At 43.5% G+C, this 14,701-nt stretch overlaps 1 protein-coding gene and 1 long non-coding RNA gene across 2 annotated transcripts; both read left to right on the forward strand.

The window, feature by feature from the left end:
• The first annotated feature begins 1,478 nt into the window (after positions 1-1,478).
• Positions 1,479-4,181, forward strand: LOC143412724 (uncharacterized). Its single transcript, XM_076874399.1, has 5 exons — positions 1,479-1,690; positions 2,409-3,060; positions 3,172-3,232; positions 3,326-3,406; positions 3,490-4,181. Exons 1-2 carry the CDS (start codon positions 1,615-1,617, stop codon positions 3,014-3,016), a joined length of 684 nt encoding a protein of 227 aa, XP_076730514.1. The 5' UTR covers positions 1,479-1,614; the 3' UTR covers positions 3,017-3,060; positions 3,172-3,232; positions 3,326-3,406; positions 3,490-4,181.
• A 27-nt stretch (positions 4,182-4,208) lies between these two features.
• Positions 4,209-7,132, forward strand: LOC143412725 (uncharacterized). The gene is made up of 5 exons (XR_013093269.1): positions 4,209-4,417; positions 4,530-4,569; positions 4,678-4,738; positions 4,841-4,954; positions 6,463-7,132. It is a non-coding gene; the product is annotated as an uncharacterized LOC143412725 (long non-coding RNA).
• Positions 7,133-14,701: the final 7,569 nt, after the last annotated feature.

A 14,701-nucleotide genomic window follows, 5' to 3' on the forward strand; every position in this document is an offset into this window, starting at 1 on the left:
CTTCTATGAATGAGTGGTTCAAAAATGTGTAAGTGAAAAGCTGCCACATTTCAGGTCCCAAAGTCAAACGAACACTGAGGGATCACTGAGAGCTAAAAACGGTCCAACTTCTTTCATCTTTAATAAAATGATCAGCATTGCTGCTTTACCAGGTTTAACAATTAAGTTTAACATCCAGGCATCCATGAAAACAGAGTTTATTCTATTTAGCTGAGTTAGAGGTTAGCGGGAAGTTAGCTCGCTAGTTTCCACCTAAACATGATCCTCATAATCAGTGTTACTAATTCATACACTGGTTTATCATCTAGACTTTTTGTCTCATCCAGCACCATGATCAGGTCCAGTTTTTATTTCATCTTTGATTTTTCAGCTGCTGTGCCTGAGCAGCCTCCAAGAGACCCTTTGTTGCAGTTAGTCTTTCTCCAGAAGCCATCTGGCTGCTTGATCCAGCTCTGGCTGCTGCACCGGGAAAGAGCAGTGAGGAGGTGGATTGATGAATGAAATTCATAACAAAAATTCATAATGGACTTTTTCCATTTAGAAATGATAAAAATCAGCTTTCTTTTTAATTGCTATTAACTGACAGTCAGATAACCAGCTTTTAAAAACATATTCATAAACACTTTGCAGTCAACAAAATTTGCACAGAGGTTATAGATGAAATAAAAGTATCACGTGTGTTCAAGGTGTGTTTATAACTCTGTTATTGTACATATTCTGTGTTATACATCATAATCATTCCAGTCATTTTTTTTACTGTTTTAATCTTTATAAAACTGTTATTTATTTATTTATTTTTGTGATTTCTGCTGCCCTATTGGTCTGGTCTCTCTTGAAAATCTGAGAATGTGATATTCATAATAAAAGGATTTAAGTTTACTGCCAAAAAATGATTGCACTTCATAACAGAAATGTGCTAACTGGCTTGAAATAGATTGAAACTGTTATGAGATTGCTTCAGGGAGCAGACATGACACCGTCTTTTAGGTTTCGCCATCACTTTGTATTGTGCGCAAAACACCACCCTCCTCTGGCTTCCACATGAACTGCACCTTAAACATCAACTGTTTACAAATGTCATGACACAAACAAACGTTTCAATACCGTAAATCACTTTTTGGACTGCGATCACTTTTTGGCACAACATCGGCTCTGATAACATTTAAAGCGCACTGAAAAACCATTCTTTAATGCTAAAAACCCATTATCAATTGTAATTATTTATTTATTAATTTAAATTTCAGATATCGATCTTCATTTTTGTAAACTGGTGAATTAATGATTTTTTTAAAGAATTAAAACGACAAAGTTTGGCAATATATTTTTTAAAAAGGATGAATAAAGCAGTAAAATAAAATGAGAAATATATATATTTTTTAAAATCTATGATAATTAGACGAACTTTATTTTAAATAAATAAAATTGATTTTCGGTGGCACTGGGTGTCATGGTGATGATGACGTGTTTGAGTGCAGGTATAAAAGCAGGAGGAAAAAGTGGAATTCGGGTTTCACGTTTGAGCGCAAACAGGAGCTTTTTCCCACTAGTGCTGTGAAAACTCGGATTTTTCAAGCTACAGCTAACGTTTGAAAATCTTCAAGAAGGATTTGCAAAATGACTTCTTCAAACTTGAGTCGCGAGATGCACCTGCTCTCCCTTTTCATTGAGGAGGTGTTAGATCAACGCTATGGTGAGTACAGCAGGCTAATATGTCAGAGTGCTAGCAAACAAATACAACTTCGATTTTTGTCTTTTATTGTTTGGAAGTAGGACTTCATGAGTGTTAACATTTAGGATGAGATGTTTCATACTTGAGTAACATCAATTTTAACATGTGCCAGTACACTATAAAGATGGCGCCATGTTTTTTTTTAATTGCTAACGACTTAAGGCGTTGGAGGACGCTGACGTCAGCGCGCGGCCGTTTTTGCATGTAGAGGGTTTGAGTTGACATGTTTGGGCTGCTGGCGCTGAGTTATACGTGAACGTTTCATAGATTGTGAATGTGTAAAGCTGGAGAAGCTGGAGTTTTAAAAGTTCACAGAGTCGCAGGATGAGTTTGAGATTGAAACAGTGTGTGCCTGCAATAAGGAGGTGGGAGGTTTCTCACCTAAATGTAGCTGCTTTATCCTCAAAATATCGATGCTCAACTAATATGAAGATATTACTCCTTAATGTGAATGCGTATTAAAACCTCAGTGAAAATCCACGCAGCCTTACACACATGAAAACTTTTACCAGGTGAAAAATGTGAAGGCTTTCATAAACAATGAGTTCTGCTGGGAGCTTCTTACTGTTTGTGTGGAAGAGCTTATGATGATGTAAAGCCATGTCTGGACAATTTAAATTCAGGCTTTAATTTGTGTGATCACATGATTAACGTAGACGCACGCTTTGCTTTCTCGTAGCTGATCTGGTGAGTCCAGTCACTGCACCTCAGATGGTCGTCACTAACTTGAGGAACCGTGAACTGAGCAGGAGGCATCTGAACTCCATGACTCACCTGGTCCTCACTCTTTACCATAACCTGGTGACTGGGTCCAAGGACTTTCCTTGCATACCTTTTAAAGGATGGTTCCACCGGGACCTGGTGACGACACCATTTGTCCATGTGAGGCAGAGCCAGAGAGAGAACACCACTCCTTCTCCTCCTACGGACTCACCAGCTGGCATGATGCTGCCGCCTGCGGGCTCCAGCTCTCATCCACGCTTCCTGACTCCAGTTCTTCCAGAGAAAGCAGATCTTGCTGTGCTGAAGGCAGATCGGAGGAACTGTGTCCGCACCCTGACTGTCGACGGCCTCCCCGTCACCAGAGTCATCTCCACTGTTTACCAAACAGAGGACACTGAGATGAAGAACCGCTGGAGAGTAACAGACTACAGCGCGGACGGCAGAGTTCTCACTTCGGTGCTCTGCCGTTTTCTAAATATGTCGGCAGAGCGTGCTAAGAGGAAGGCGGAGGAAGAGAGCAGCATCCGGAGCCCGACTCAAGCAAGGAAGCGCTTGAGATTATAATATACAGTGAAGCATGTCGAACGTCAGCAAGCCTGAACAAAGTGGTAAGTAGTAAACAGTGCTTAAGGTTGTTTCTAAAAGAATGTCCTAAAATATTTGAAAATCGTCGAGGTTTTAACTTTTATTCTTTCTTTTCTGCCTCTTGTTTCTAAAAGTCAGGCAAAAGAGTCACGCTGCGAAGAAACACCACACAGAAGATTTTCCCTCAGTAAAATGGTGAATATTTTCATCTTGTTATGACGTTTGCTCACAATAACCAGGAGTGTTTCTGAAGTGATTCACTCTCATTTGGTGTTATTTGATCCAAAGACAACTGAGGGTCTTCAGAGCAGCGTGAACGGGCGTCATCTGAGAGCAAGACAGTCCTGGCGCCTTTGTGGTTCCCTCCAGGTACTCCAGCTTCATCCCACAGTCCAGAGAGATGCAGTTAGGTTGAATGTGAGTGTGAATGGTTGTCTGTTTCTCTGTGTTAGACTGACCTGTCCAGGTTATACCCCCGCCTCTGGCCCCATAACAGCTGGGATGGCTCCAATGGTTAAGCAGAAGAAATGGATGGAAGGATGATCCAAAGAGAAACATTGAAGGCCCTCTCACAAAAAAAGATAAGAACTCATTTTACACATTGTTGAAACATCCTGAAAGTTATTTGTTGTGTTTAGAAACTGGTTGAACTGTCATTAGAGTTTGTTTCGACTTGTTGTTCATTTCTTATTCGGTTCAGCTGTGTTTCTATGTGTCCTTAGTTCCCATAATCAGCCTCCTGTGTGTAAATATAGTGTCAGTCTCCCTTTGTCCCTTGTCAGAGTGTTAGTCTCCGTCCCCTCGTGTTTCCTTGCCTCAGTAGTTCTGTTTCCTACAGTTTTCCCCCAGTATAGGTTTTGGTTAGACTTTTTCAGTTCCCTTTGTCAGTCTTTGTATTTGGTATTTCCTCATCAGTCTCATCACTTTCCTCTCCAGAGAGAAAACAATAAAAAGACCTGAAGAGACGTCTATGCAAACGCTCTCATTGTGAAAGATAAGTATACATCCAACTAATCTGTGACTCTGTCACAGCTCTGATCAGCAATTCTTTCAGGTTTGTCTGTTTTGATGATGTTATTAATTGTTATTATCCTTTATCCAGTTAACTTTCAGAGAGGAGCGGAGGGAGGAGCGAAGCCAGCGTGCTCTGTAAACGCTGGCTTCGCTCCTCCTAAACTGTCATTAAAAAAAAGATAAGTATATATTGATTTTATATTATTATGACAGCTCCTCCTCAGTGAACACTTCCTCTAGTTGCTGAAATCATTTACTAATTTTTTTCTTCCCATTTGTCTTTTGTTTTTCAGAGAAAACAGAGGAGCCAAGGTGACATTAAGACCTAAGACAGGACGGATTGAACCCTTTCTCGTAAAAAGATAAGTATTCACTCTGCTTTTAATCAGAATATTGATAAATATCTAAAATTCTGCTCACCTGGTTGATAAAGTTACTAAATTGATTCCCTCTTTTCTGTCATTTGTCCTTTAGAGAGAAGATGAGGAGAGTGAACGTCAGCAAGAATGAACAAAGTGGTAAGTAGTAAATAGTGTTTAAGGTTGTTTGTAAAACATCCCAAACATTAAAAAAATTGTTGAGGTTTTAACTTTTATTCTTTCTTTTCTGCCTCTTGTTTCTAAAAGTCAGGAAAAAGAGCCAAGATGAGAAGAAACTCCACACAGAAGATTTTCCCTCAGTAAAATGGTAAATACATTCATCATGTTATGACGTTTGCTCACAATAACCAGGAGTGTTTCTGAAGGGATTCACTCTCATTTGGTGTTATTTGGTGTTTGTCTTTGAAAGGAGAGGAGCAGTAACGACACTGGGAGACAAACAACAGGATGATCCAAAGAGAAACATCAAAGGCCCTCTCACCAGCTTTCATTTATTAAATTTGTCTTTACTGAACGATTTCTGGTGTGTACTTGCGTTGATACTCAGACAACAGCTCGTCTTTCTGTTTGTGCTGGAAGATTCAGGCAAACACATATTACATATATAGATTGTTATATGACACAGTTTCACATTTAGTGCTATATGATAATGATAAGGTCCAGTTTAATGGTATTGCTAGTGTCTAATGAAATGAACACGTGATTTTCAGATCCAGCAAAGTGAAGATTTTTCACTGTGGATAAATTACATGGAAACGTTTAATAATAATAATAATAATGGATACTTTATTGATCCCCATGGGGAAATTACTTGTTTTTTCTCTGCATTTGACCCATTCACTCAGTGAAGCAGTGGGCAGCCCACTAAGCAGGCGCCCAGGGAGCAGTGTGTAGGGACGGTACCTTGCTCAGGGGTACCTCAGGGTAGCCGTTAAGTGGATTCGAACCGCCGACCTTCCGATCATGGGGCGACCACTTTACCTACTGAGCTATCCCTGCCCAAAGTCATCAGCTATTTCACTACAAAGATGATGTGATTAAAGGTTCTCATACATGCAGGTCAGAAGTTTTGCTCCATCCTGGATGTTAAATGCTGATCAATGTTTACACATATCTGCACATTTCTAACAGCTCATTTCACAGGTCATCAGTCTCCTGACTGCATATGCAGAGTTTTATCATCACGTGTTCATGGCAGACAAACATAATTATGAATTCTTGTTTTAGTTCCATTCAGTCACTCAACATCAGGTGTCTGCTTGTCCTGAGCTGTGAGAACTACAGTGAGTTGCTTTCCTCTTTAGCTTAGTATTAATAAACCAGGTCGTAGGTGGGCACCTGCATCAAGGAGTCAAGAAGCATATTTTATTGTTTAATGGTGAAAACAATGGATTGTTGTTCATTTGTTTAATGGAAAGACTGAAAGTGCGGCCTGGTGTTGACTTACACTTATTCAAAGTGATGAAGTACCAACAGATACTAAAAGTCACAGCCTGAAACACGTCAACTGCTTTATTATTTCTAGTTATAAATAAACTGTCAGTTTATGGCCCCTGTGGCTCGATCAGGCCCTTCCGGGATGTGGAGATATTTATTATTTACTATAACTTGTGCTTATGTTGGTTTTTGCTGTGGTTTCGCTACTGTGTTTTTCTCTTTTTGCTTGTTTTTATTTTTCCAGCAGGTGATCAAACAGATTTTTAGTGTCTTCTCTCTCTGTGTCTCTCTTCTCCTATCTTTTTGCTTTCCATCTCCTTCTGTTGAGCATCTTCCCAACTTCTCTTTTCTTCATCTTTCTCTTTCCCATCCCCAGTCCTGTCCGTTCTGATTGTAATAATTTCAAAGTAAAGAAAAGAAAGAAATAATAAAGAGCTAATACACTTTGACAATCAAGTGGACCAGTGTGGCAAAAGCTGAAATGATCCATTTGGGAAAATAAATCTGTTGGACTGGTAAACTAATATACTATAATAATACGGTATGAAAAATGGCAAACATGAGAATTCTGCGTGTTTTCCTTCTTATCTGCAGATTAACAGTCCACAGGTTTGGTGCTCAGACTCTGATTTGTTCCCTGGAGATGGAGGAGAGAGAGCACAGAGGACAGCAAGGTGGAGGAGTGAAGGAGAAGGTGGTGCAGCTCAGTGTCCAATCAGGAGTGAGCATCTCTATATATGTATATAGAATATATATATATTTCAAGTTTTTGTTTTGAGTTTTTGTTGTTTTTTGTTATTTAAAGCAAACACTAAAACTGTCACCCACACCTCTGAAGATGAAGATAACTAATCATAAATAAAGGGAATGTTATGATGATGAGGACACTATCAGAGGTAGTTCAGGGAACTGTTATAGTTCAGATACCAGAAAAATCGTTTTTCTTTTCTTGTTTTTTTGGCTTGACTTCATGGTAGGCAAAATGAAGAAGAGTGCTTGACTGCGCCTAAGCAAGTAAAAGCTGCATGGCAAAACAACACACACCTTCACTGCAGATGCATGCACAGAAACCAGTATTTTTTGTATCTTAAATATTAACTAGTGTGTGTACAGTAGTCAATATAATGGGATGTGACCTAAAGCAGCAAAAGAAGAGTTCTTACAGCATTTTGCAATATTTAGGATTTTATTGAACACTTTTACCTTTCAACATTTGTAAGATTAATGAGTAATGAAGCATTGCACAATAATCCTGTGTTTTTGATTATTTATTGTACACTACAAGTAAACAACAATAAGTTAAACATCTGTGACATCTGTCAGAAGCTTGGATACATTTACTCCTACAAGGATTTTACTCTTATGAAATGTAAAAAGAACACTGAAATTATATTTTACAGAACACGGAAATTATATTTTACAGTTTTTCACATAAACAGTTTTGCTTTGCTTACAGAAACTATAACTTTAATCTCAGCCAAACCGATTTACTCAGGAACAAATAAAATACTAAAAAAAAGCCAAACGATAACATTTTTAAGTTATCTAAGTGATCTATATATGTTTAACCTGAGTAGCGAAAGACTGCGGTGGGTTTGAAAACGATTTGCCGGGAGTCCGGTGTTCTCACGGCTCTAGTGAGCCTTGCCCCCGGCTCGCTATCGAGCTAGTGGGTAACAGACGTCTCCGAAAACGTCGGAGCGCTTTTGAAAATATGTGGTCTTGATAAACTGAGCAGATATTTGAGGTTGACACAGCTACAGTCTCGCCTGAAAATATGTGAAACGTTTATTTTGTGACCCATAAAGAATAATAAGAGTAATATTAAAACTAACTAGCTGCCGCCATTGTTGGAAACTGAGCTGGGCTGCGCTATGAATTCTGGGACACAGCTACTTCTTCTTCTTCGGGGTTTAACGGCAGCTGGCATCCTTGTACATGCAGTGCTGCCCTCTTCTGTTTCAGTCCGTTATTACACTCTTAAATCCTGCTACTTATTCCTGCGTCTTTTGGGATCTTACAAAGCTTCAAACAACGCGTCGACTTTTGATAGTCAACGTAATCGTGACTCTTCGAGGGGGGGGGGGGGAAGCCCAAGATGGCGCCCTGAGCAGTCACATATCGCTGAGCTCTGCGAACCTGGCCTTTTTTAAAATATATATTACACACAGTGAACAGAGACTTTATTTACGCCTACGCAATAGTCATCTTTTACTTCTCATTTTGGTATCTATTTGTGAACCAAAATGAGCAAACCCGAGAAGAGAAAGACCGAATCTAAGAAGTTGCATGCTAACAGCGGCTCCGTTAGCAAGCTTGCTAATGTTAGCCAAGCTGCTCAGTCTTCTCTCGCTACTGAGATGCCCGCCGACACTAAAAATACTCTCATCGACTCCATGCACGACTATTTGGAGGCAGTTTCCGAACCGCTTCAGTATTCACGGATGGAAGAAGAGTTTCCCCCTCTCCCTATCACTCCACGTGCCTCTCCCGCGGGTAAGCTAAGAAAAGTTGCGGATACGGAGACATCTACGGTTCTCTCCCAGCTCTCATCACTTACCATGTTGATTAACTCGAGGTCAGACACTTGAAAAAAATGGTGAGTGACAACTCCATAGCCATCTCCGAGATGAAAAAAGCTGTCCAAGAGAACACTGAACATATCACAGCTGTTAAGGAGTCATTTGATGCTGTCTGTGCTGAGTTAAATGATATGAAGAGCAGAGTTGTCAGTGTTGAGGCACAGCTCGAAAAATATAAAGCAATCGCTGAAGCACAGGAAAAGCGCATCTCTCACCTGGAGAGCTATTCACGGCGTTGGAATCTGAAGCTCTACGGTCTGACCGAGAGGGACAAGCAGGACGTGCGGCAGGAGGTAATCAAAGTCTGTAGATCAGTCATACCGGAGATGCAAGATAAATTCCCCGACGTCGTTGACACCGTCCACCGCATCGGTCCCAAGAGGTCCAACAACAACCAACCCAGGGGAATCATCATTCAGTTTACATCCAGGATCTACCGCGATGCTGTCTGGCGCGCTGCTAAGAAGTCCACCTACCTGAAAGGTAACAACCTAAAGCTGGCTGAGGATCTGTCCCCTAACGACCGCGCCCGAAGAAACAGACTCTGGTCGTCTGTGGAAGCTGCGCGCAACGAAAACAAGCTGGCGTTCTTCGTAGGAGGTCGTGCGTTCGTGGAGGGAAAAGAGATTTTTCCAGCCCTATAATTTGATCCAAGGCATTTTGAGGTGAAAACTGAAGTATCTTAAGATTAACTTGGTTTCACTGCCGTTCTTTTTTTGTTTGTTTGTTTTTGTTGTTGGACTCATAAAACGATCAGAGTTAAACTGATGCAGTTTATTTGTTATAAGTTTATTGGTCTTCAGTTTGGCTGCAATATTTTTTACTGAAAATGTTATGAGCAAGCTGGATAAGCTTCTTTTTATTTTTTACTTTTATTCTTTTTTGAATAATTAGTTATTTAAATGGAGCAAGAAAATTTCTATTAAGCTCCCTTTCAATGCTCATATGTGAAGCGTTTATTTATTTTATTTATTTATTTTTACCACATTGGTTTTATTGTTTTAGGCTATTGTATTCCTATTATTATTCAAGTTCACAATTTCCTTACTCAGTATGGAACGCCAGGACTGCCATAATGAATTAATTAAATACACCATTAAATAATTAATTAAATGTGGCAATAATTAATTAATTAAATGTGGCAATAATTAATTAAAATGTGAAATACATAAATAATTAATTAAATGTGTCAATAATTAATTAAATGTGTCAATAATTAATTAAAATGTGAAATACATAAATAATTAATTAAATGTGTCAATAATTAATTAATTACATGTGTCATAACTATTTATTTAATTAATTAATTCCAATTTTAATTAATTATTGCCACATTTAATTAATTATTTAATGGTGTATTTAATTAATTCATTATGGCAGTCCTGGCGTTCCATAACTCAGGGGTTGCAGTTCTCATCTTATATAGGACTCTCTTAAGTGACCAGGTTCAACTGTTCTTCATTTACTTGGTTTAAGCTTTTTCTTATTTGTCACTTTTAATTTTTGTTACTATCATTATTTCTCTGTCTGTTATTTCTTTAAATGCAAGAGGTTTAAGAAACAATGTTAAACGTAAGGCTATTTTTTTGTTTTGCAAGCAGTTCAATTCAGATTTCTGTTTTATACAAGAGTCTCACTCAACAGAACAAGAAAAAACATTTTGGAGATCGCAATGGGGAGATGATCTGTGGATGTCCCATGGTACAGAGCATGCTGCTGGTGTCTGCATACTTAAAGGAAGATTTAATGGTAAAATCTTGAATTCTGACATAGATAAAGATGGTCATTACATTTTTCTAATAGTTGAGGCTGCACACTCTATCTATATTTTAGTCAGTGTGTATGGTTTTAACTGTCAGAGGGAGAATAAACTATATTTTGATAGGTTGGAGGAGCGCCTACTGCGCTGGTTATCTAAATATCCCAATTCTTTTATTATTTTTGGTGGAGACTTTAATACAGTGTTTAACAGCTATTTGGACAGATGGCCTTCTAGAAGTTCAGACTAACTCATTCATAAGACTGTTTGCACAAAGATTCAACTTAGTCGATTCTTGGAGGGATTCTCATTCGTCTCAGATAGCTTATACATGGTGTAATAAGACTCAAACCAGACACTCACGTATCGATTTTTGGCTTATCTCAAAAGATTTAGAAAAAGTTAAAACGGATATTTATCCTGCACCACTCTCAGACCACAAAATGGTTAGCTTATCGATCCCGTTGTCATCCTCCCTAATCACTAAAACCTCTTACTGGAAGTTAAATAGTACCATTCTTGTCATGATCCTGGGTCGTTGACCCAGCGTTTTGTGTTTCTTTTTGGGTTCATCTTGTGTTTGGTGTTTATTCTGATTCTGTATTAATTCTTTGGGTTGGTTGTCGTGTTTATTATCCCTACCTGTGTCTCCCCTCTGTGCTCCGTTCAGGTCCCTGTGTTTTTGTTGCAAAACAGTCTGGGTGTTTCCGGTTTTACTTTGTAGGTCTGCCTCTCATCATGTCCATTAGTGTCAGCTGTGTCCACCCCTGCATGTCATCTCCTCATTACCTAGTGTGTATTTATAGTGTGTGTTGGCTTCTGTTCATCGTCGGATCGTCTGTGTTTCTCGGTGTAACTACGTCTCTCTGCATTCTCCGCTCCCCGTTTCATGCTTAGGTTTGTTATTTAGTTTTCCCAGTCTAGGTTTTTTCAGTCATTCGTCTTGTCTCACTACCTGTTCTCACTTCTGTAAATAAAACGTCATTCTCATCACCAGTCAACTGCCTGCATTTTGGGTCCTTTTCCTCCTACACCACACGGCTCACGCCGGCAGCCGTGACAGCACGATCCGACCATACTATGGACCCCGCAGGCTCCGCCCGTGAGGAAGATATTCTCCGCGTACAGTGTCTGATGAGCCGAATAACCCGCGCCACAGACCCACGGACAATTTCTGTTGGACTAAACGCTATTAAGGCGATCGTCGAAGGAAATCCTTTCCTTCGTGAGCTTTCCTGCTATGGAGATTTCATGGGAGAATTAAGCCGAGGCCAGGAGGCGTGGCGGGCTCGGGAGCGGTCAGAGTGCGTCGATTCCCGGAAGGCCTCGCTGCAGTCGCAGCCGATGGAGATCTCTGCAACGCAGCAGCAGACTTTACCGCGGAGAGCTGTTTCCGTGCCGGTGCCAAGGAATTCTTCAGCCTCCGCGTCCCGCTCTGATCACTACACACCTGCCTCTTTCCTCGCGGCTATGTGGTCAGACGATGAGGAGCCAGCTTCCTTTTCCCCATCACCACTAGCCTCCTCTGTCGTCTTCTCCGCCGCCTCCTCCCGCAAGAAACGGCGTATGCGCCGCCAGCGCTCCTCTCCTCAGCTGGACTCTGAGATTATGACACAGCCAGCTGTGGTGAGTGGTAAAGACTGTCTTTCTGCTTTCTCCGAACTGCAAAGTGTTACCCCAGAGACTGAATCCAAAGTTTCTATGGGCTCAGGATCAGATATCACTGTCTCAGTTAATGCTGAAGCGGCAAAATTAAAGACTGTGGTTTCGGAGACCATTTTTTCCAGTCCCAGGGATTTAAGGGGCTCTCTTCATGCACCCTCTGAATCCAAGGATGCTTTAAAGGGTACGGTTAATACTGACTCCAGGATTGGAGAAGCTAGCCCTGTTTTTCAAGGGACTGCGACCCCCTCCGGGGCCTCCCCAGAAGCTGAGCCACCTTCCTCAGCTGATTCTGGACCCCTGGAGGTTAAGGAGCCAGGGCAGGTCGTTCAGGAGCAGTCGCCTTTCTAGCTGTTAGCACAGCCGTTAGCTCAGTCTCCAGCATCAGCTGCTCACTTGCCCTTAGCTCAGTTACCAGCTCAGGTTGCAGGTCAGCTATTAGCTCCACCACCTGTTCAGCCATCACCTTCACCTACTCCTCCTGTACATGCAAGCCAACCCATAACGGACAGTTCAACAACTTCTTACTCTAAGCAGAGAGACAAACCCAATAACAATGGAAACATTCCTCAAGAGCTGGCCAGTTCTGAGACTGAGACACACTCCAGGGCCTCCCCAGAGGCTGGGTTTCGGCCCCCAGCTGACTCTGGACCCCTGGAGGTTAAGAAGCCAGCTGAGGACTGCACTGGACTGTCGCTGCCTGAGCTGAGTCACTGCTCAGTGCAGCTGCCGTCTGCTTTATGTTTGCCAGAGGCCCGTGTGCCTGCTGGTTCTGTTGCGTCCCTGCCAGAGGCCCGTGTGCCTGCTGGTTCTGTTCAATCTCTGCCAGAGGTCTCCGCACCTGCTGGTTCTGTTCTGTGTGTGCCAGGGGCTCCAGTGTCCACTGGTTCTGAGACTGTTTTTTCTGGGGGGCCGGAGGAGCCCGTCCAGCGTCCTGCCTCGTCAGCTGGGGGGCCCGAGGAGCCCGTCCAGCCCCAAGACTGGTCAGCTGGGGGGCCCGAGGGGCCCGTCCAGCGTCCTGCCTCGTCAGCTGGAGGGCCCGAGGAGCCCGTCCAGCCGCCAGCTGCAGCCTCATCATCCTCGCCAGCTGCAGCTTCATCCACGCCGCGGGCAGCAGCAGCTTCTTCCACGCCGTCGCCTGCTGCAGCCTCATCATCCTCGCCAGCTGCAGCCTCCCTGTCTTCACCCACACCGTCGCCTGGTCCAGCTTCAGCTTCATCAGCTTCGCCGTCGCCTGGTCCAGCTTCAGCTTCATCAGCTCCGCCTGGTCCGGCCTCCTCATCAGTGTCATCAGCTCCGCCTGGTCCAGCATCTGCTTTGGCTTCATCCTCCTCGCCTGGTCCAGCATCTGCTTTGGCTTCATCCTCCTCGCCTGGTCCAGCGTCTGCTTTGGCTTCATCCGCTTCGCCTGGTCCAGCCACTGCTTCATCCTCGTCTGGTCCAGCCACTGCTTCGTCCTCGTCTGGTCCAGCCACTGCTTCATCCTCGTCTGGTCCGGCTCCAGCCTCCGTGTCTTCATCCTCGCCTGGTCCGGCTCCAGCCTCCGTGTCTTCATCCTCGCCTGGTCCGGCTCCAGCCTCCGTGTCTTCATCCTCGCCTGGTCCGGCTCCAGCACCCTCATCAGCCTCGCCTGGTCCAGCCTCCTCATCCTCATCAGCCTCGCCTAGTCCAGCCTCAGCGTCCTCGTCATCCTCATCAGCTTCGTCTGGTCCAGCCTCCGCTTCCGCCTCGTCTGGTCCAGCCTCCGCTTCGCCTGGGGCTGCAGGGGCCACGCAGCCTTCAGGTCCCCTACTACCGCCTCCACATCGTCGGTCATCTGTCAGGCCGCTTGTTGGGCATGTCCGCCACCGTGGACCTGAGCACCCTCCTGAACGCCGCCACTGCCTTCCGCGTGGCCGGCCCCCGGATCTGCTCTGTCGCCGCCACTGCCTTCCGCGTGGCCGGCCCCCGGAACTGTTTGCCCGTCGCCGCAGTTGCCGTCCACACGGTCGGCCCCCAGAACCGAACTGTTTTGGCCTCCTGCGCTGTCGGCCTCCGGGTCGGCCCCCTGAACTTGACCTCCTGGGTCTTTCTGGGCTCTGTCCCTCCTTCCTGGTCCCCTGCCGCCCGCCCTGGTTGGGTTGTTTTCTGTTTTTGGCCGCTTTTTGTGCTTCTGTTGGGCGGTCTGGGGCCCGCCCTTGAGGGGGGGGGGGGGTACTGTCATGATCCTGGGTCGTTGACCCAGCGTTTTGTGTTTCTTTTTGGGTTCATCTTGTGTTTGGTGTTTATTCTGATTCTGTATTAATTCTTTGGGTTGGTTGTCGTGTTTATTATCCCTACCTGTGTCTCCCCTCTGTGCTCCGTTCAGGTCCCTGTGTTTTTGTTGCAAAACAGTCTGGGTGTTTCCGGTTTTACTTTGTAGGTCTGCCTCTCATCATGTCCATTAGTGTCAGCTGTGTCCACCCCTGCATGTCATCTCCTCATTACCTAGTGTGTATTTATAGTGTGTGTTGGCTTCTGTTCATCGTCGGATCGTCTGTGTTTCTCGGTGTAACTACGTCTCTCTGCATTCTCCGCTCCCCGTTTCATGCTTAGGTTTGTTATTTAGTTTTCCCAGTCTAGGTTTTTTCAGTCATTCGTCTTGTCTCACTACCTGTTCAGTCGCTCCACTTCTGTAAATAAAACTTCATTCTCATCACCAGTCAACTGCCTGCATTTTGGGTCCTTTTCCTCCTACACCACACGGCTCACGCCGGCAGCCGTGACAATTCTTGAGCATAAAGAAGTGATTTGTGAAGTTCAGAGATTCATTAAACTTTATTGGAGTAAAGCTCTCACAAATAATACATTT

This window comes from Maylandia zebra, linkage group LG15, assembly GCF_041146795.1.
Source record: "Maylandia zebra isolate NMK-2024a linkage group LG15, Mzebra_GT3a, whole genome shotgun sequence".
NCBI classification, from domain to species: Eukaryota; Metazoa; Chordata; class Actinopteri; order Cichliformes; family Cichlidae; genus Maylandia; species Maylandia zebra.

Excerpts from the sequence above, each read along its gene's own strand:
- LOC143412724 (XM_076874399.1), top strand. The coding sequence starts at position 1,615 with ATGACTTCTTCAAACTTGAGTCGCGAGATGCACCTGCTCTCCCTTTTC. Across the intron at positions 1,691-2,408 it reads GGTGTTAGATCAACGCTATG|CTGATCTGGTGAGTCCAGTC; the intron begins GTGAGTACAGCA and ends GCTTTCTCGTAG.